This window comes from Sesamum indicum, linkage group LG9 (assembly GCF_026168435.1).
Source record: "Sesamum indicum cultivar Baizhima isolate 11 linkage group LG9, ASM2616843v1, whole genome shotgun sequence".
NCBI lineage: Eukaryota > Viridiplantae > Streptophyta > Magnoliopsida > Lamiales > Pedaliaceae > Sesamum > Sesamum indicum.
Genome location: NC_142665.1, coordinates 19,358,403 through 19,378,431, shown reverse-complemented (window position 1 = coordinate 19,378,431; position 20,029 = coordinate 19,358,403). Strand labels below are relative to the sequence as shown.

The 20,029-nt window shown below is 36.2% G+C and overlaps 3 protein-coding genes across 5 annotated transcripts; 2 read left to right on the top strand and 1 right to left on the bottom strand.

Moving 5' to 3' along the window:
- The first annotated feature begins 297 nt into the window (after positions 1-297).
- SLO2 (Pentatricopeptide repeat (PPR) superfamily protein) lies at positions 298-2,913 on the top strand. The gene has a single exon (XM_011101419.3). The coding sequence runs from the start codon at positions 511-513 to the stop codon at positions 2,620-2,622; it is 2,112 nt and encodes a 703-aa protein (XP_011099721.1). The 5' UTR covers positions 298-510; the 3' UTR covers positions 2,623-2,913.
- Positions 2,914-5,511: 2,598 nt separating this feature from the next.
- ABCG5 (ABC-2 type transporter family protein) lies at positions 5,512-7,865 on the bottom strand. Its single transcript, XM_011101420.3, has one exon. It carries the CDS (start codon positions 7,612-7,614, stop codon positions 5,692-5,694), a length of 1,923 nt encoding a protein of 640 aa, XP_011099722.1. The 5' UTR covers positions 7,615-7,865; the 3' UTR covers positions 5,512-5,691.
- Positions 7,866-13,095: 5,230 nt separating this feature from the next.
- Positions 13,096-19,630, top strand: HDA14 (histone deacetylase 14). 3 transcript variants are annotated; one of them, XM_020698930.2, is made up of 9 exons: positions 13,096-13,181; positions 14,341-14,588; positions 15,347-15,421; positions 16,491-16,592; positions 17,109-17,180; positions 17,671-17,727; positions 17,914-18,165; positions 18,771-18,952; positions 19,189-19,630. In XM_020698930.2, the coding sequence occupies exons 2-9, from the start codon at positions 14,472-14,474 to the stop codon at positions 19,487-19,489; spliced, it is 1,158 nt and encodes a 385-aa protein (XP_020554589.1). In that variant the 5' UTR covers positions 13,096-13,181; positions 14,341-14,471; the 3' UTR covers positions 19,490-19,630. The 3 variants fall into 3 exon arrangements, with proteins under 3 accessions (XP_020554589.1, XP_011099723.1, XP_088740466.1); XM_011101421.3 differs by having other exon boundaries at positions 13,096-13,185; XM_088884340.1 differs by lacking the exon at positions 13,096-13,181 and adding an exon at positions 13,241-14,120.
- The last annotated feature ends 399 nt before the right edge of the window (positions 19,631-20,029 follow it).

The following is a 20,029-nucleotide window of genomic DNA, read 5'->3' as shown; positions in this document are numbered from 1 at the left end:
TATTTTTAAGAGTAGGAATGAAGAAATTAAGGTTCGAAGAATGTGTGGAATTTTGGGACTTTGGGATTCTGATTGGCCATCAAGAATTTCAACTGCCGACTAATTTAGGACTAAATATGTCACCTTTAAAAAATTAAAGAATTGAGTTTGTCTTTCACATTTAACTAAAGGATTAAATTTATTCACTTAGTAATTACAATAATTAAATCTTTTTAAATTAAAAAAAAATAAAAGTGAAACAAGAGTTAAAGGACTAAAAATGAAATTTTAGCGAAAAATTTTGTTGTGTATGCTTCTCTATCATTAGGACTGAAAATGTAATTTTACCGGTGAAAACGTTAGGAAATAGCAGTTTCTTATGCACTTGGGAAGAACAACATAATAATGTATATGCAGCTTGAAGAACTTAGGTTCTTAACTAACCTTTCTACATGGTGATGAACCCTGACACTGAAAGCTTCAAATGCATAACAATATACCCATATCAGTCTGTAATTTTCGAGTAATGGAATGGCTAGGAATGCATTACTCTGTAGCAGTAAACTCTTACTGGCCCACTCATCTTCACCTTTTGCAAAGATCTTGGAGACCTGCTCCAAATCCAAGCCATCACCCGACGTGCGCGCCATCCATGCTTGCATTCTCAAGTCCGAGTTCATTTATGAAGTCTTCATCAACAACAGGCTCATTGATGTGTATGGGAAATGTGGTTACTTTAACTACGCTCGCGAGGTGTTTGATAGAACGCCCACCAGAAACGCGTTTACTTATAACTCAATTATTGGTGCATTAATAGTATCAGGTTCGATTGATGAAGCGGAGAGGATTTTTACTTCAATGCATGAACCCGATCAGTGTTCTTGGAATTTGATGGTTTCGGGTTTTGCTCAGCATGAGACGTTTGATAGGTCATTGGAGTATTTAGTGAAAATGCATGAGGAAGATTTTGTGTTGAATGAGTATAGTTATGGGAGTGCACTTAGCGCTTGTGCTGGGTTGAGAGACTTGGTAATGGGAACCCAAATTCATGCTTCACTGGCTAAGTCAAGGTTCTCATCGGATGTTTATATGGGGTCTGCACTTATCGATATGTATGCAAAATGTGGGGATGTGGATTGTGCTCAAAGGGCTTTTGATGGGATGACTGTGCGGAATACTGTGTCTTGGAATAGTATGATTACTTGTTATGAACAAAACGGACCAGCAAGTGAAGCACTTCAGGTTTTTGTTAAGATGATAGAATGTGGAGTTAAGCCAGATGAGATGACCCTAGCTAGTGTGGTTAGTGCCTGTGCAAGCTTGTGTGCAGTTAAAGAAGGCCGGGCAATTCATGCCCGAGTATTGAAATTTGATAAATTTTGCAATGATCTTATAATATCTAATGCATTAGTTGATATGTATGCAAAGTGTAGTATGATAAATGAAGCAAGGTGGATTTTTGATAGGATGCCTATACGAAATGTGGTGTCCGAGACATCTATGGTAAGTGGTTATGCCAAAGTTGCTAGTGTGGAAACTGCTAGAACAATGTTTTCCAAGATGGTGGAGAGGAATGTTGTATCTTGGAATGCACTTATTTCTGGATACACACAGAATGGGGACAACGAAGAGGCATTAGGACTCTTTCTTCTCTTGAAAAGAGAATCCGTGTGGCCTACTCACTATACATTTGGAAACCTTCTCAATGCTTGTGCAAATCTTGCTGACTTGAAGCTCGGTAGGCAGGCTCATACACATGTCCTAAAGCAGGGATTTCGATTCCAGCATGGACCAGAGCCTGATGTTTTTGTTGGTAACGCTCTTATAGATATGTATATGAAATGCGGATCAGTTGAAGATGGGAGCAGGGTGTTCAGAAACATGATTGAAAGAGATGGTGTTTCATTTAATGCCATGATAGTAGGCTATGCACAAAATGGGCAAGGGACAGAAGCTCTCCAGCTGTTCAAGGAAATGTTGGACTTTGGAGAGAAACCAGATCATGTCACTATGATTGGAGTTCTTTGTGCTTGTAGTCACGCAGGAATGGTTGAGGAAGGACGTCAGTATTTTGATTCTATGAGCAAACGGTATGGTCTGAAACCTCAAAAGGATCACTATACATGTATGGTTGATTTGCTAGGTCGAGCTGGTCAACTTATTGAAGCGAAAAATTTGATATTATCAATGCCAATTCCTCCAGATAGTGTTGTATGGGGATCTTTACTTGCAGCTTGTAAGGTTCACCGTGACATTGACATGGGGAATTTTGTTGCTGAAAAACTCATAGAGATTGATCCTGAAAATTCTGGCCCTTATGTTCTTCTCTCAAACATGTATGCTGAGCTTGGAAGATGGAGAGATGTAACAAGAGTTCGGAAACTTATGAAACAGCGCGGTGTTGTGAAACAGCCTGGTTGTAGTTGGATTGAAGTAGGCAGCCAAATGCATATCTTCATGGTCAAAGATACAAAGCATTCTAAGAAGAGGGAAATATATTTACTATTGAAAACACTCACTAAAATGATGAAGCTTTCAGGATATATTCCAAATATTGGTGATTTTGATGCTGACGAGGAACAGAACAAGCCTGAATTTACCTTGTCTAAAGAACTGGAAGCACCTCTAGCTGCTTCCATTTGATAATAGCTAAGGTGTTGTGCTAAATATCCATTTTCTGACACTTCCTTGTCGTGCATTTCTTTAAGGCCCACAGCACAGGAACAAGAAGAATTTACTTAGAAGGTATACTTTTTTATACCCAAGATTTTGTGTCAAATTTCATGTGTACCTTGTATTGACATTACCTTGGCACTTGCATGGTTGTCTAGGACTTTCACCAGTCAGTAGAAAGTGTCCTATTATAACTTCATATCCTGTTTCTAGTCATTATGTGACACCCAGATTGAAGGAAATACTTGAACTGATTTTTAACGACCGGACTGAATTCCCACTTGACTTCCACTTAGTTGCTCAGTTCTTCTTTGCTTGTAGTCCATAGTCTTGCAGTATTCGGATTGTTTACTTTACTGTAGCGATGCTGCTACTAGCAAAATGTTTCAAGTTTTTTACAGATTGCCGTATCCATAAATATTTCTTTGCCCTTCCAGTAGATGAAAAGACATGTAAGATGATCTTTTATAGCATTAACAATTATGGGCTTCAACATCCTCTGATCCTTGACAACTGATCTGCTTACTTATTGTAATGATTTACTTTATTTCTTCACTTGTTTAGATTATCCTCTAGATTCATGTTAGAAAAACAGCCATATATTAAAAGAAGATGAATCAAATGACCACAAGTAGACAAAAGAATAAAGTGGTTACAGGAAAAAACAAGCAACAATCAAGCCAACAGATGAAATGGTTGTGGAACTTGGAGGAGGGCCACTCAGTTCTTGAGTCGAACCTTGACAAAAAACAAAAATATGGCTGGAATGCAAGAAATGTTTACTGAGAAGTGGACCTCCCATCAGCCCCTACAACAGTCCAGTTGTACATCTATACCAGGTCAAGTGCATGATTCTGGTGCACGCGTGGCGCTATTAGGTTAAGAAGGTTTGTGGTGAAAAACCAACCATCCTCTTGTAATTCAGTAATCATTAGTGTTCTGGGTTGCATAGTAGAGTAACAGTTTATTTAACATCTCAATTATGGTTTGATTCCGGTCGAAGTCGTGGCTACTTTGACGATCTGAGTTGGGTGGCATCCAATTTCCTTGTTAGGTAGCACATGAAGCTAAAATATGCTTAGGTTGGCTTACAATAAAAGTAGGCGTCAGCTAGAACCCTTTGATAATTAAGTCAATCGGCTTAGAGTTTTAATTAGAATGTAAAGTTAGACCTCATAGTCATAAATGCATATTTATACGGAACCCTCCAATATTTATAGAAGTCTATATATCAGAAATTATATGGAGATATGTGTTCAACAACCCGCACGCCCTTGGATGGATACTAATTAATGGATCAATGGCTTCTGTGATGGATATTTGGGTTAGCGGGTGGGATCCTACCCGACAAAAAGATACAAATTCTTATCATGTTTTGCAATTGTTGTTGTTCTGAAGGGCAATTTTGTCTTTGCTTGGATTTTTTAACTGTTTAAACCCTGTCATGGTTCATTTATATTTCGTTAGGTATTCTTGATTACTTCATCTGTAAGTGTAAGAAAATGGGTAGTCCATGAGAGCTGATCGACCCAATTAAGTATTTAAATGAAATTTTGAAGGGAGTACCATCCAGATGGTAATTTTTCCAGATGCTTGGGGTTTTATATCTCTCCATTTTTGGTGTAAGACATCTTTAGCAGCATGTCTGTGATCACTTGGGCCCTTGGCTCTGTCGGCAGCAAGTGAAACTGTGTAAATGTGTGTATGGCCATGCAAGATCTGACTGTCAGAACTATGTCCAGTTCAGTGAAGTTGCTGAATTGTTCATCTTACATGCTTAGGATTTTCCAACAATGTTCTGTTTTCGCCTCCATATATCCACAGAAATCTGAAGTGACTACTAACAAAACGAGCTCGCAACAGGCAGGAAAAGTTATATATAGAATAGGCCCGTAAAATAGAAAACACTTAAAATATTTGCTATTGTTTTATAAAATAATAATAAGAATCATATCATATCAATACAAAAGGGCATCGAGAGTCTCATGCCTTTATTGCACAATATAAGTTAATCATAATCGTCTTGTCTAACGGTCTCGTTTATTATTATTGTTATTTACAAGGCCTAATAAAGATGGCTTCAACATTGAATTCATTAATATTCATGATTTATTATAAGAAACGACAATTCACTAATAATCCATTTAAAACCATATAATATATGCAACCTAGAGCTGTGATAATGTAATCTGATACTATCCTATATTTATCCAACTCGACAAATATCAACAAAAATTATTAATTTATCTTATTCAATATTTTATTCAACTGGATTCTATCAACCATTTATCCCACATACCAAATCAGACATCACGTTAATTTGTGTTTGATATAGTGTAGGGAATTTGGACAAGGATTAAAGGGTACAGCGTGGTGGCTATCCAAAGGGTCCGTGAAAGTAATTTGTCACTTGTGATGGGATAAATCTGTGTCAAACGCCAGTCATTTCCACCACAACAATCTGGCATCACGGATTGGGAATTGCGTAATATCTTTGCAGCCACGTGAAACTGCCCATCTCTGCTTCGCCACATATTTTTGAGCTGGGATTCCTGGAATTTTACTTTTTATTTGGTGAATGATGGGATATTAATACACAATTTAAACGCCATGTTTCGACTTTGATCATTTATTATTACGATAATATCGAAGATACATTTACTCTTAAATAAAGACACCATCGACAGAACCTCTGGAACTCCGAAAGGGACAAAGCTTCCATCAAAAATTAGGTCGGTGGACCAAAAATGTTATGTATATGTTACATAGAATAAAAAATGTAATAAAATTTGAAACAGAAAATCCCGTCAGCTTGAACTTTGGGTGAGAACCCCGAGGTGCATATCGAGTTTCTACTGCTGATCAAAGTTTCTTTCAATCTTTATGTAATGTAACATTAAGAACATAAAATCCATGAATTACACTGTTCACAACACCGTTGAGGCGAAAAAAGACTAAAGATGAAAAAAAATGAAGTAAAGAATAGAAATGGATAGCTTTTATGACACATTTTGGCAAAGAGAGAACCTAGAATGAGGTTCAGATGAAGATCCTTTTGATCCCTGATTCAGAGCATTTGTACCTGAGAATGAGATAGGAAATAAACCTGTAAACCAAGATGAAGCAAACCATTATTACATAATTCCTCCATCTACTCTGCTGGTCTCCATACCCTTCTTCTCTCAGCACATCTTCACCAGTCACTATACATGTGCCAAACATGAAATCCAAACACTTGCTTGAATTGGAGAACTCATTGATCAAGAACCCCTCAAACGGATACTTAAACAACGATATGTAGTGCACGAAGATCCAATACTTTGGTATCCCATGCTTCGATATGAAGTAGCCCGAAAACAAGAAGAACGACCCCATAACGGCAGAGATCACCGAGTTCCCAACGATGAAATTTGGGACTAATGCACTGAAACACACCACCACTGAGTTTGCTGTGTAGAGAATCAACCAAATCAGCAGCAAGAAATGCGTAAACGCCATGAAACTTCGGTTTAATCCCACCAACCAATATACAGGCAGAGAGAATAAGACTGCTAAAATGAGCAAAAATGGCAAGTAAACAAGTCCGTTCGCTATGGCGTATGATGATACTCTATAGCTTCCACTTGAGGTTTCTTTCATTAGTATCTCCCTTTCTTGCAAGAAAATCGGCAGGGCTTCTGTGGTGCTCGACAGTAAAAATGTCAAGATGAATGCAAATAGCCCAACTCTTTCCTCTGCACCTACTAAATTATCTCTGAGATTGTAAAAGATTGAGCCCAGAACAATTCCAGATACCAGCATTGAGATGGTCCTGCATGCAAAAAGCTCCTTCGTTCGATATATGTTCTTCCAGAACCGGTGAGTCAGAATCATGGTTTCCTGTAATCTTGAATTGGGAAAACCACGATGAAGATCGATCCTGACATCAATAGATTCCTCATCTATCACCTTGGATTGCTGAAAGAGCTGTTGCAGAGTAAACCTGCCTGTTGTGCTCAGGCCTTCTTCAAGAACCCTCTTGTTTGCTGAAAGTGTTTCTTGTTGCAACGGCACCTGATGCTGCTGTATCGTCTCAATCGACTCAATAGCAAATTCTACAACGTTGACATGAAGTGGGAGCTCCAATCCCATCATCATCAAGTTGACAGAAAGCAAGTCCACCGAGCCATGATGCAGGACGGAGCCGTTAGCCAGCAGGAGAATAGAATTAAACAGCTTCACAATCCTGAATCCAGGCTGGTGAATGCTCAGGATTATGGTCCTGCCCCTGGTTTCAGCCATGGAATTGAGCATGTCAATTATCTGAAGCGCTGAAGTGCTGTCGAGCCCTGATGTTGGCTCATCAAGAATCAACACTTTTGGCTCATGAATCACCTCCACACCAATCGAGACACGCCGTCTCTCCCCCCCTGAAATCCCCCGGACCCTGTCGTCCCCCACACGGGCTCCTGCTACATGGCTCAGGCCGAGTTCTTGCATCAGGGACTTGACCCTGGAGCTCAATTCCGGCTCCTGAAGACTTAACCTTAGCCTAGCACTAAACCTCAATGTTTCTTCAACAGTGAGGAGCGGGAACAGTGTATCTTTCTGGGTGACATACCCTGACAACTTCTTGAACCCAGCTTTGTCAAGTGGCTTGTGATTGACATAAATGGATGCAGATTGCGGGGTGAGTTTCCCTGCCAGGATTTCAAGCAATGAGGATTTGCCTGCACCACTCGGCCCAACAATAGCAAGTATTTCCCATGGCTTCGCCGTCAGGTTTACATCTTTGAGCACCTGCCGGGCTCGTGGCCGCCTGGATTTTCCGGCAGCTGCCTTTCGGGGAACTTCTTGTAATTCTTGTTCTTGAACAGCTTTGGGGTTCTTTTGCTGTTTTTCTGTGGGAGGGATTTGTTGTGTGTGTGTGTAGATTGTGTAGTTGATGCCTATTGCTTCAATCTCACAACCTTGTTTCTTCATTGAAGAAACTCAAATTTCTGTACTTTGTTTTTGGCTTCCTCTGGATTCTACTAGCAAGAACTCAACTTGTATTTTCTGAAAATTGTCTGTGTTTTCTGATGGGTTTTGTGCACTATTTTATTGATCAGTGTGTTTTGTAGTTACAATTCCAGGACTGTGGAAACACTGGGGACTGGCTGGAGTTGATCAAAATAATGACCTTTAACTCCTTAAATTTGTTTGATTGTTCACGTGCACTTGAGCTTGCATACCCGTAGTTTTTAATAATCATTGATAGCAGCACACTTCACATGATAGGAGGCTTCCCATCTTGATCTCTTGCTAGGCCCCCGTCACCCTCCCCCTCCCCTCAAAGTTATTTACACCATCGAGTGCAAAAATACCAAACAATGTAAGTAAGACTATGATACCCTATACAATCATTATGTATATTGATGTTGAATAGCGCTCTTCCGGTTGATACATCGGTAGTACAAAAGAGATTTATGCAATTTATAGGTAATGAGAATTTATCTTCGCTCACAAGGGTTTTTTTTGAATAATTTCATATAACTTTGTTCAGAATAAAGAATATCTTTATCTGAAGTTTTAAACCTGATATAGGAATAGATGTCGTATCATTTGGTATTGTTCGTAGGAAAAAGAAAAGCTTTTTGCCTTTCTTAAGAATAAAGCTATGCACTCCAAACAGTTCGGATAATACCTTGCGCAAAAGTCAATAATATAGGAATGAGACCATATGTCATTCCCTCATTGGGGCTCTTTAGAATAGAAACAAGACATGCATCCTTCCCAAGCCACTCAATTGTGAGTCAAATAATGGGGCGGAAAATGTTCGATATTGTTCTCGAATCCACATCGATAACATCCCTAACACGTAGAGACTCCGATAGCAATGCATGAGTGCATGCCAAATGTGTTTCCATCTGGGAACAAAGTAATTTGACTAAACCAAAAAATAAACACATTTAGAAAAATAAAAGGTAGCTATAATTGGAATTCTTTGCATTTTGCATGGATAATTATGCAACCCGTAAACGATAATTTTATGTTACATCAGCTCTGTATTTTTCAACATTCTCTAATTGATACAGTAGTCCTTAATTAGAACAAATATGCATTCAACTATTTATCTTGAATTATTTCTTGCAGCAACAATGTATATCTTCAACTGATGTCTCCCTTAGTAAAGTTCTTTTGCTCCATTACGGAGTACTTTGTCATATAATGTCTGAATTCTACATTGAATATAGTAATGGCTACCGGAACAAAACCAGTTTCTACCATCACCAAGGGATTCATAGTACTGATCTTGGCATAGTAATGATCTGAGGTCAATGATGAGGTAATGAAAATCGTGGTAGGCGTGTAAGCTAGTTTCTCGTTGACCTACATTTACAAAGCTCGATTAATAAAATATTTGATAGGAATTAGTTATTGTTATTCAATGTCTAAATTAATAAAATTTGGTAAAATTATAATTTTAGTTCCATAAGATAGGGGATTCAACATTTCTAATTCTCTACTTGACAAGATTTTTAAAATGATCCAAAAATTGAGAAATTTCGACACATTTAGCCATTTATTCTACAGAATTTTTGAAATTGTCCCACAATCGAGTAAAACTTGAAATTGGGACTAAATGTGTCGTTTTTTCCTAAAATTGTAATCATTTTGAAAATTTCATAAAAAATATACTAAATGTGTCGAATCTTCTCAATTTTGGAACCCTTTTTTAAGATCTTGTAAAGTAGAGGATTAAAAATGTTGAAATCCCTATCCTAATGGAACTAAAAGTGTAATTCCACCATATATATACATATATATATATATTTGTGTTATAATATCTGGAGACGATATATTTATATTAACAATTCAAATGCATGAACAGATAAGATGTGTTGATTCAAGATTGATCATATAAATATCACGACTGATTATATCAACGGGCCAGATATTGGTTGAACTGAACTAAATAAAGAATCAGTGGATCCGCATTATGTTTTAATTACTTTTAAATTTTTTTTGGAGCGTTTTAGTTTTTGACAAGTTCTATATTTGGTCCTACATAAAAATGATATGTGCACATCAAATATCCAAATAACACTAATAATAATACCAAAATACAACGAATCGGGCTTAAACGAAATTCACAAATAAATTCTTTCTTTTCATAATATGGGTAAAATACTAATTTTAACCAAAGATATGAATCTTTTATGTGGAGGAGAATAAAAGAGAAGATATTTGTTGTACTGTAAGGTTGTCTGTCCTGTACGGACGATTGTCGGGACGTCAATATTATTGCAGAAGCGTCCTCCAATTCAACATTTATTGCAAATTAAGCCCCAAAAATTTTCCCGGCCACAGAAAAAGTAAAAGTAATTATTTTCTTTTATGGGGACTAGTTTGTCATTTTGTGATGTTTATACCACCCGTGAACCCTCTCTTCTCCGTGGGTGGGACCCCCAAATTCTTTCATTTCTTGAATTGAAAAGCTCAACACATCTATTTGTCAATCCACCTTTTTTCCTTCCTACCCAAAACAGAAGCAGCAGCCCGTGAACCTTTTCTTTTATAATATTCCTACAGAACACATTCATGTGGCAGAGGATTTTCACAAAGTCATTTTCTCCGAATCTTGTCTGTTTTTTTTTATGTTCTTTTCTCTTAGTTTGTTATAAGTGCCATTGATGAGACTAGGAGGGTGTTTTTCCAGGCTTGTTTAAAGGTTTTATAAGCTCAATCTGGGCGTATTCTTACCAAGATCGTATTCAGATCTTACCCCCAATTCTATCTTAATCAACAGACAGCTTTGAATTTATTTCATTTGTGTAGGTTTTTTTTACAATCTAATTTTGGTACCTTTTTAAATTCTAATATCTGTAGAATCCATTGTGACGTGTATAGCGCATGAATCGTACAAATTGGGAAAATCTATAATTAATTAGCTATCGTAAGTACTTTTCTCTCTACGACCTATTTAACTTTAGTATCGGATGGCTGTTGCCGAGGCCTTCCTATTTTGTAGAACTTGCATTAGAGGAATTTTAAGCGTCTCTCACTCATTAGAAGCAGTATAAACATAATCTCGCTCTAACTGTCTTGCTCCATAAAAATCGTAACATAAAGTCCATACGTCTTATAAAATATTTTTACATAATTATTGATATTTTAAATTTTTAAAGTGTTTGGATAAAATAAGATGATAGAGCTGATAAGATGTTAGTAATTCTAATGTTTTAATTAATTTGAAAGAATTTGTTCAGATTTTAAAAGCAATTATAATTTTTTACTGTTTTATTAAAAGAATTCTATAAACTCTTGACATCTTATTTTTATAAGTTATAAACTCTTTTTTCTAAGAAAAAGTATCAATTATTTTTAAAATATTTCATAAATTTTAAATATTTAAAAGAGTTTTATACCCCCTTAATCTCGTGAATTTCACAAGGCTGTAAATGTGCGTGCCAGTGTGTGTCCCTCTAATAATGATATTTTGGCCCTATTTCAAGAATTATTAATTTTATATATATATATATATATATATATATATATTGTTGTTAGGTATTTGATTATGTCTTCGTCCGTTATATAAACAATTATTTTTTCCAAATAAAAAATTCAGTCTTATCTTACGTAGATTAGGACAAAAATTTAAATTTGTCTACCATGCAAGAACAAATTAATTAGTATATATCAGTGTGTGGTTTCTTGGCCAATTACAAGTCCACTTACTAAAAAGGGTTCTTAAATGGTGTTTGTAAATTTATTGTAAGCTATTTAAAATATCTTATGATAAATTATAATGGGTTTTCGTGAAATTTATTATAATTATAAATATTTTTTTATTATTTAAAAAATTATAGATATCGGTTTGAAATTAACGGATATCCAACAAATATTTCATACAATGCGCTGTCACGAGAGGATGTTTGTTAGACCGTTTTTAATTCTAGAAGGGTATTTATAATTTTTCAAACAATGATAAGATATTTATAATTATGTCAAACCTTAAAAGAGCATGTTATTATTTACCTAATAACTTATGAAATATTACAAAATATTTGATGCATAAATTTTCTTAGAAAAATAGATTGTAAGCTCCTAAAATTGTACTCTTTTTTTCAGGTTATAAGTTCTTAACATTTTACGTTTTTGGAGTTTATAATTTTTTTTTAAATATTAATCAAATACTTTGAGAACTTATAAGCTCACTGAAACACCCTCAAATATGGAGAAACGTACTATTTGCAGATAAAGTTGTACTTTTAATCCCATATAATTGGGGAAGATTGTAATTTTAAAATATTTTTGTAAAATAAATCTAAATTTTTATATGAATTTTTTGTACTAATTGTTTCTTGCATATTTCACAAATATCGCATACTAAATCTACTGTTCTACAACTTTTATATTATTACTTTCATAAAAATAAAAACTATTGCAAACAACCCCTTAGTATTTCAGTAATCATGCTTTTTTTTTAAGAGAATGCTGCAGAAAAATACACTGTTGAAATACATTACACACCAATAATGTCATACAGACAGGCTTACAGTCGGGTCTTCAGCCGCTCTCCTCAAGATGTTAGCTTCAAGCTTCTTCTACGAATCAGCTCTCGCCTCCTCTTTCGGAGGAGGTTCCCCGATTGGAAAAAAGACGATTAAAGATACAGACCTAAGGGCATTATCTTTAAGGCAACACTTCATATGTTTTTTTCACTCTAAAGGTTATTTGAAAGACTATTGAAGGTAAACTATCACAAAGTCGATTAGAAAGGGCAAAAAACGTATTAAACAGAGGGGGTTTATTTCCGTAGGTGATCTTAGAAACTAGTAGCAGCTTTCAAATGAGGGACCCAGGCTCGCCTCACTTGCCTATTGGGGAACCACAACTCGAGAGCATCGATACTAGACGAGACGGCTATGATTGGTATTATCGGGGCTGTGATAGTAAGGAGTGAGGGGCTCGCTGCATACCGCTCATTCCCCAAACATTTACTTTCGAGTATTGAATGGGGACCAAAATAGGTACGTCGGATAAAGAAGATGGCTCCATACGGGATGATGGTGCTTCATTGGCACAAAATTCACTACTTCTATATTAGGCTAAGATTAAGGTTGAGATTCCATGAATAAGTTCGATATCATAGATTCGAGTCTTATCGAATATGTGGGCATTTGTCTCATTTTATACGAGTTAGTATAATTTATTATTATTGTTAGTCATGTTGATGTATTAATTAAATAAAAATATTACTCAATAAGTTATTGTAATTTATTTACCATTATTAATTGAGAAAAAAAAATGTGTTAGGACAAGGTAAGCATAGAAGCTAGAAGTAGGAGGGTTACTGGGGCAGGCCCAAGAAAATTGGACTATCCATTGACTGACGCTGGCTACCCGACCCGTTTATTTGGGCCCAAATCATTGACTCAAAGGCGTACTCTCCGCGAACCCAAACATATAAATGGAACCCGATTATCAGATTTGAAAATTATCTTGGCTTTGGGTGGCTCTGTGTGTGGTGCTGAATGGAGCTTCGTACCTTCTCTCCATTTTGTGTTGGTACTCTTTCTTTGAAGCTATTTCATGAAAATCTTGATGTTTCCTTTTTCTTTCTATATTAGATTTGGGTTGTAAATGCCGGCGGCTGAATTTTGGGAAATATTTCAGTTTTTGTGGTTTTAGTTTGATGTTTGTTTGTGATTTTGTGTTAGCGAAGCACCGAAAGTTCGATGAAACCAAAAGGGTCTTGCTCTTGAATATGTTTGTGTTTCTAGCATGGCGAATTTCTTAATGAATGATTTTGGGGAACTTAGGAAAGAATATGAAGTTGAAGCCGGGGTTGTTTTAGATTAACTGACCGGGTTTTGATTATGCTTGTGACTGATAAGGTGGTGACTTTTTCTTGAGTATTTTTGGGTCAAATAAGTTGTTATCCTGCTGATGGAATATTTCACTTGATCATGAAGTTGGATTTCATCGGTTTGCTAATTTGGTTAACCAAAATAGTAGCAAATATTGTTGAATGGCTACCTAATTATCGAGATGTAAATCAAGTTTTCCGACTTTGAAAATTCTTGGGATTGCTGGATCAATTATTAAGATAATTGATAATACCAATTAAATGGATTGAAAATGTTCCTTGAGTGTGTCTTTGGGCACACTGAACATGGGGTGTTTCTGAAAATCCAAGAGCACTAGTCATTTCTTGGGCCTACTTGGTGTTCTAAAAATCTGGATCTTATTGTGGAGAAAGGAAGTGCAATTTTCAACACAGCTTCAAGTAGAGAGGAATTTCAGTAGTTCCTTATAACTTGGTTAGAAATTTGTCAAGACTCCTTTGAGGCTAAGGAATTGACAGAGCATTTAAAAATTGTCAAGCAAAGCATTGATATTTGTGTCCGTAGTAGAATTTTGGTTTTTGACTACTGTGACATGTAGAGAGCTTCACTGCCCCTCTCAGAAACGATACTTGTTAAAAGAAGATTGAGAAGCAAGTAGGAAACTGATGTGGTCCATGTCTAGTCTATTATATGATGTCATCTTCTTTCTTTCTGTTCCTTATCTCCTTTTTCCGCTTTGAAAGATTGTGATGTGGAAATATTGATCCTTCATTTCTTTCCTGTGGTATCACACTTCAGTGTGCCATTTCAGGTCTGCCCTTTCACGTAAATTTCAGTTTTATGTTTTCATTTCCTTTTCTTTTGTCCCTTGCAGGACATGTATTCTACCAGGTGAGGAGTCATGTATGCAGGTGGAAGAAGCAATACATATATGGTTTTGATACCAAAAGCAGATGTCTAGAGAAGAATGTGAAACATTTTAAGGTATTGTCCTCACAGAAGAGAATGGGTTCCATATGTTGTTTGAATAGTCCAGAAAACAATCCTTATCTACCATCTGAAATGGAATTACTCAGTGGCAAAGTAATATATTCCGTTGCTCCAGCCATGGGCCATAACAAGGTACGGATGGTGGTTCGTGTGTTCTGCATGCTTGAATGTTGCTTCTATTTTTTATGATTCTTTCATATGCTTGCCTTGTTTTGCCAGTTCTTTTTGTGCTAAAGTTTGATGTATTGATGGACTCAAAGTATTTTATTTTCAATTATCACTCCTCTGAATATTATTGAAGTACCTCATAGACCTTGTCAACAATATTAGCCGAATTTTGTCTTACCTACTTCTCTTGCAAATTTTATGATGATGGAAGGATCCCATTCTAATGAATTGTTCTCATGATACATAAACTAGGTATTGAAGTATAGTATCAAAATTATCAAAAAGGAAAAGGAAGTACAGTATTAAAAAAATTCAAACAGGAGGAACTAGGAGGGGGAATGATTTGGAAACCATAGAGTTCTAGCAACTTTAAATACATGACAAGTAAACCATAATTGCTGCAAGAAGTTATATTCTGACATAATTTGTAGTCTTCTAACTCTAACTTAATCTTTGAAAGCACAGTATTTTTCATCAACTCTATGACTAGAGATCAACTTTTGCTCTCTTCAGCATATGACATAAGCTTAGCAGGCATGCGGTTTAGGTGCATGCACTGCTTCTTTTATGTTGAGTACTTCTCTAAATTGTTTGACCAGTAGGGTAGCAATACTTGTTGACTTTCTTTTGGCTTATCAATTTCAAATTGTTTTCAAGGATTTTTTTTTTGTTTCTGGAACTCTTTTCAGTTAATCCTTTTCTTGTTTTGTGGATTTCATCAGGACTCACACCCTGAATGTAATTCCAGAGTTCCTGCCATCACCAGTGCTCTTACAAAGATGGGGTTGACTCCAGAGGTATAAAAAACTGATAATGCAATGATCTTGATAGTGGTAGTAACCCACATAGTTTGATTTGATTTTCTAGACTTGTTATCAATGAGCCAAAGTATGTTCCAATGCTATGGTGATGCTACACAATCATACTTTTTAAGGGAATGTGTACCAGCTCCTCTTAACTTAATATGGAAAAGAAAATGATTGGAGTAGCTGCAGATAACTTACAAAACATTTGACTGAAAATTATTATGCCACTGATTTGCTTAGAGCTTAGTCAACCAGGTCCATGAATTATTCACTTGTGGATCTTTTGTGCTTTGAGCCTTTATATTGGCCACACCTGGTAATCTACCATGCCAAGTTGTGTGGCTGAAAAGGTTCAGGTGCTTCTCTGAAAATCATAGTCAATTAGACTGATCACTATCTCTTTCTAGCCCTTTATAAGAAGGGCTCAAAAAGTTGTCTGGTTTTCAGCGGGAAAATCTGTTCTTCTTTAGGTAAGTGGGTGTTTAGTGGAGCTTTTTGCAAGTTCTTAAGAGCTTTTCTCTAGAAATGAGTTCAAATTAAGTGTTTGCAAAAATTGTTTATGCTTTTACTAGTCTAATCTTAAGCTGATTTCAGCCATAATCTAAAAGCACCAAAGGACCAGCTTTTGCAGCTTAATGGCATCTCTCTAAGTACTTAGAAGCTGTTTCTGGACATATTTATCCTCAATTTTTTTGGATTCTCCATCAACTTTTTTTCCTAACACCAAAAACTTAATTCTTTTAATTTTTCTCTACTATTTTCAAACACTTCCAACTTTAACAACAACTAAAACCATCAACTTTCTTAACAACTTTTGACTTCTCTATAAGCAGAATTTTTTTGCAAACATCCCCTAATTTTGGCTTTTGTTTAAATTGAATGGCACTTACATTTCTCGGTTTCTCTACTTGTTTTCTTTAATGTGCGGAAATTAATCTTATTTATTGTTATGGACTGGAAAAAGGTCCAGTATACAGCTACAGTAATAAAGTTGGTGATTGGTAATTTTCTCTTCATGAAACGATAACTTTCTTGTTCATCATTCTATGTTGTTATTCAGTTCAGGAGCTCAGAGATTATTGAACTTAAAGAAGTCAGACCTGCAAGAGTTGATGATATAGCAAGTGTTCATGAACGGGCTTATGTATCAGGACTTGAGAAGGTATGCCTGCATAAATTGACATCTAGGACTACTGTCTCATGCTGGCTTGTTAAATTTAATTTGGAATTGCTTAGTATGGCAGTTGCATTAGACTGAAGAGTGTACAAATTTGCATTATTCTTTTAACTTTTTGTGAACTAGTTTTTTGTCTTCTATTTGATACTTTTTCAGGGACTCCTCTTATCTTGGAATGCTAGTTAAGATAAATTGCTCTCAAATGTCTTCTATCAACTTTGAGGCTCTCTTTCTCTCACTTCATGCCTGCACCTTTTTATGCACTAGTTGACAATTAAAGCAGAAAGCAAAATATACTCTGGTTATGCTTCATTTTGGCAGTCAATTTCCTTGGGCATGCTGAACAAAAAATACAGTGTTGCATTCGTCATCCATATTTATTTAGCATGAGGCCTGTCAAAAACTGGTTGTGTGCGTTTCATGTAGTTTTGGTGCCTGACTATTCACGTTTTTGTTATATTTGCAAATGTACCTCATCTGCAACTTCTTTATGCTCTTTAGGCAATGGATCAGGCATCTGAACAAGGACTTATTTTCATTGATGGCTCTGGTCCAACTTATGCTACTCCCACGGTAAGAACACACTTATGAACTCTATTTTAAGTTTTTGGCGTTTGTTAACTTAAGTTGACGCGCATAACTAATATTTCAGATCAATTAGCTTTTCTTGTAGAAGAGTGAGTATTTACAAGGAACTATTTAATGGTTGGAGATAAACTGAGATCACTCAAATATATGATGCCTTTTACTTGTCTTGTTACCCCTCCTTATTTCAACATGTAACTTGGAATACTATATGATCTGTAATATGGTAAAGTAGCATTACATTAAGGATCATATTCTTATCTATTCAGGTCACGTTTTACTTGTATTATCTTTCCTTCTGGTTCTTGGCACTCTGTATAGCTGGGTGGAGCTTTTCACTCATATGTTATTGGTCTTTCTCAATCATTGATGAAGTATATGTTATATTGTATTGATTAATTTATTTGGCTTTTTCTGGCATTCTGAGTTAATGCAGACATAATTTCTTTTCCTTTCCTGGTGTTCTGCATTAATACAGACCTTCCAGGAGTCGCTACTGGCAGCTGGAGCTGGAATTTCATTGGTGGATGCAGTGGTGATGTCTCAATCTAAGACGTTAGTCACTTAATGATGATCTTTCTAGTCACACTTTTTGTTTGAATCAGTTGAGCATGTCTAACCATACGATGATTGAATTTTTATGTCCGGACCTGTATAGGATTATCAGATGTATATACACACACTTTACCGTTCTGATTATTTTCTCGGACTGATAATGCAGGTTGCAGCATCAAAAGTCAGGGAAGATCCTCCAGTTGGTTTTGCTTTGGTACGGCCACCAGGTCATCATGCTGTTCCAACTGGACCTATGGGATTTTGTGTTTTTGGGAATGTGGCGATTGCTGCTCGCTATGCTCAACGTGCACATGGACTGAAACGTGTGTTTATCATTGATTTTGATGTACACCATGGAAATGGAACGAATGATGCCTTCTACGATGACCCTGATATATTTTTTCTTTCCACTCACCAAGTAAGCCCTTATATTATTTAGTTCTTGAGCTACATACTTTGTGTTTGTTAGCTGATGACATTCTTCAAAACTTATACATGCTCCTCTATGCCCAGATAATTCTCCTTTATGCTAAGAATGGTCTTTCCCTTGACCAAATGGGGGATGATATGAGTTCGGCCTGTGTACTTTTGGTACATCAGCATGTAGCTAGTTATATGAATGTTTTATCTCATCTTTATCCATATCCAACAGATGATTGATTCTGCATATTGCATATCCTCATGATTGTTATTGCATCCGCTTAGACAATTTTTAAACAAATGGTAGCCAGCTTTTGGGTTCATTGACTACGAGTTTTAATGCTTACCCTCTGGAAGATGCTTAAATTACATGACATTAGTTTGAATATTTATGCTCTTATATTAAAATTTTGAGCAATAGTGAAGTGAAACAGAAGAGAATAGTCTAGAAATGGAGATTTCCCTAAGCTGGGAATTGATCGTGCTTAGCTTTTTGCTGCCATGGATCTGGAGCTATTGAAACATCTGGTGAAAGTCTAGTAGTACCTCAAAGCTGCAGTCAAGTTATTAAATTGTATTCATTGGCATTTGTACTCAATGTAGGATGGGAGCTATCCTGGCACTGGTAAAATAGATCAGATAGGTAGAGGAGATGGTGAAGGATCCACACTGAATCTACCTTTACCAGGAGGATCAGGTGATAGAGCCATGCGGAGCATCTTTGATGAAGTTATTGTGCCGTCTGCTCAGAGGTTCAAGCCAGATATAATTCTAGTTTCAGCCGGGTAAGTGCTGTTGCATCATAAATTTTCAATGTCAGAGAAATATTAAATGCAGTTTGTATCACTTGTGCGTTTTAAATTCTTCACATGTCCTCACAATATCCTGGACCAACTTATTTCTCCATAAAAATTTCATGACACCATTATTCAATTCACCGTGTAGCTGAATTAAGTGTTACTTCGCTGCTTAATAGCATTTTCAGCTGCCCGTCTCATTTACTTGTAACAAATGCCTCCAGATACGACGCCCACGTGTTGGATCCCCTAGCAAATCTGCAGTTCACAACAGGAACATACTATATGCTATCTTCCAACATTCAGCAACTAGCGAGAGATTTATGTGGCGGTCGCTGTGTGTTCTTCTTGGAAGGAGGTTACAATCTTAGCTCTCTCTCATATTCGGTTGCAGACTCATTCCGTGCATTTCTTGGGGAACCTAGCCTGGCTGCAGAGTTTGATAACCCTGCATTCTTGTACGAAGAACCATCAAACAAGGTAAAAGATGCTATCCAGAAAGTCAAGCACATTCATTCTCTCTGAGATTGCCTGAACTTAAAACTAAATCCCATGATGTTCTATTTTGTGGCTACACTGGATCACCTAGTAGCTAACTGAATGTGTTAGTATTTGAACATACATGAATACATACTTTCATTAAACAAGCTGTTTATTTCTGGTGAATATGAGCATCGTCTTGTCATCCTCTTCCACTTGTATAGTTGTACTAATGTACGACCATATACATACACGAAAACCATTTTTTGGATTTTGGACATTTAACTTTCATGGTGGGATTTCAATCGTTGTGTAAAAATCCCAGAATTCCTGGAGATTCTGGCCAAAAAGATCAACGACTGTGCTTGTCGTCTTGTAACAAAACTGAAGTTGGAACTGATTTAGAGGGTGTTTAGGCGCGCTTACAAGTTCTTTTAAAACATCTTTAATCTTTTTTAAAGTTTAAAGTAGATACCATCCAAAATTTCATTATTTTTATAATAAGTATAGAATCTATATAAACTCTATAAATTTATAATTTTTATATTTTTTTACATAATTGTTAAAAAATTCACATAATTTTTG

What these genes read in the sequence shown, in the direction of transcription:
- HDA14 (XM_011101421.3), top strand. Translation starts at nt 13,152, where the DNA reads ATGGAGCTTCGTACCTTCTCTCCATTTTGTGTTG. An exon ending in CTTCTCTCCATTTTGTGTTG is followed by an intron (nt 13,186 to 14,340) that starts GTACTCTTTCTT and finishes TGTCCCTTGCAG; the next exon opens with GACATGTATTCTACCAGGTG. An exon ending in AGATGGGGTTGACTCCAGAG is followed by an intron (nt 15,422 to 16,490) that starts GTATAAAAAACT and finishes GTTGTTATTCAG; the next exon opens with TTCAGGAGCTCAGAGATTAT.
- ABCG5 (XM_011101420.3), bottom strand. Translation starts at nt 7,614, where the DNA reads ATGAAGAAACAAGGTTGTGAGATTGAAGCAATAGGCATCAACTACACA.
- SLO2 (XM_011101419.3), top strand. Translation starts at nt 511, where the DNA reads ATGGCTAGGAATGCATTACTCTGTAGCAGTAAACTCTTACTGGCCCAC.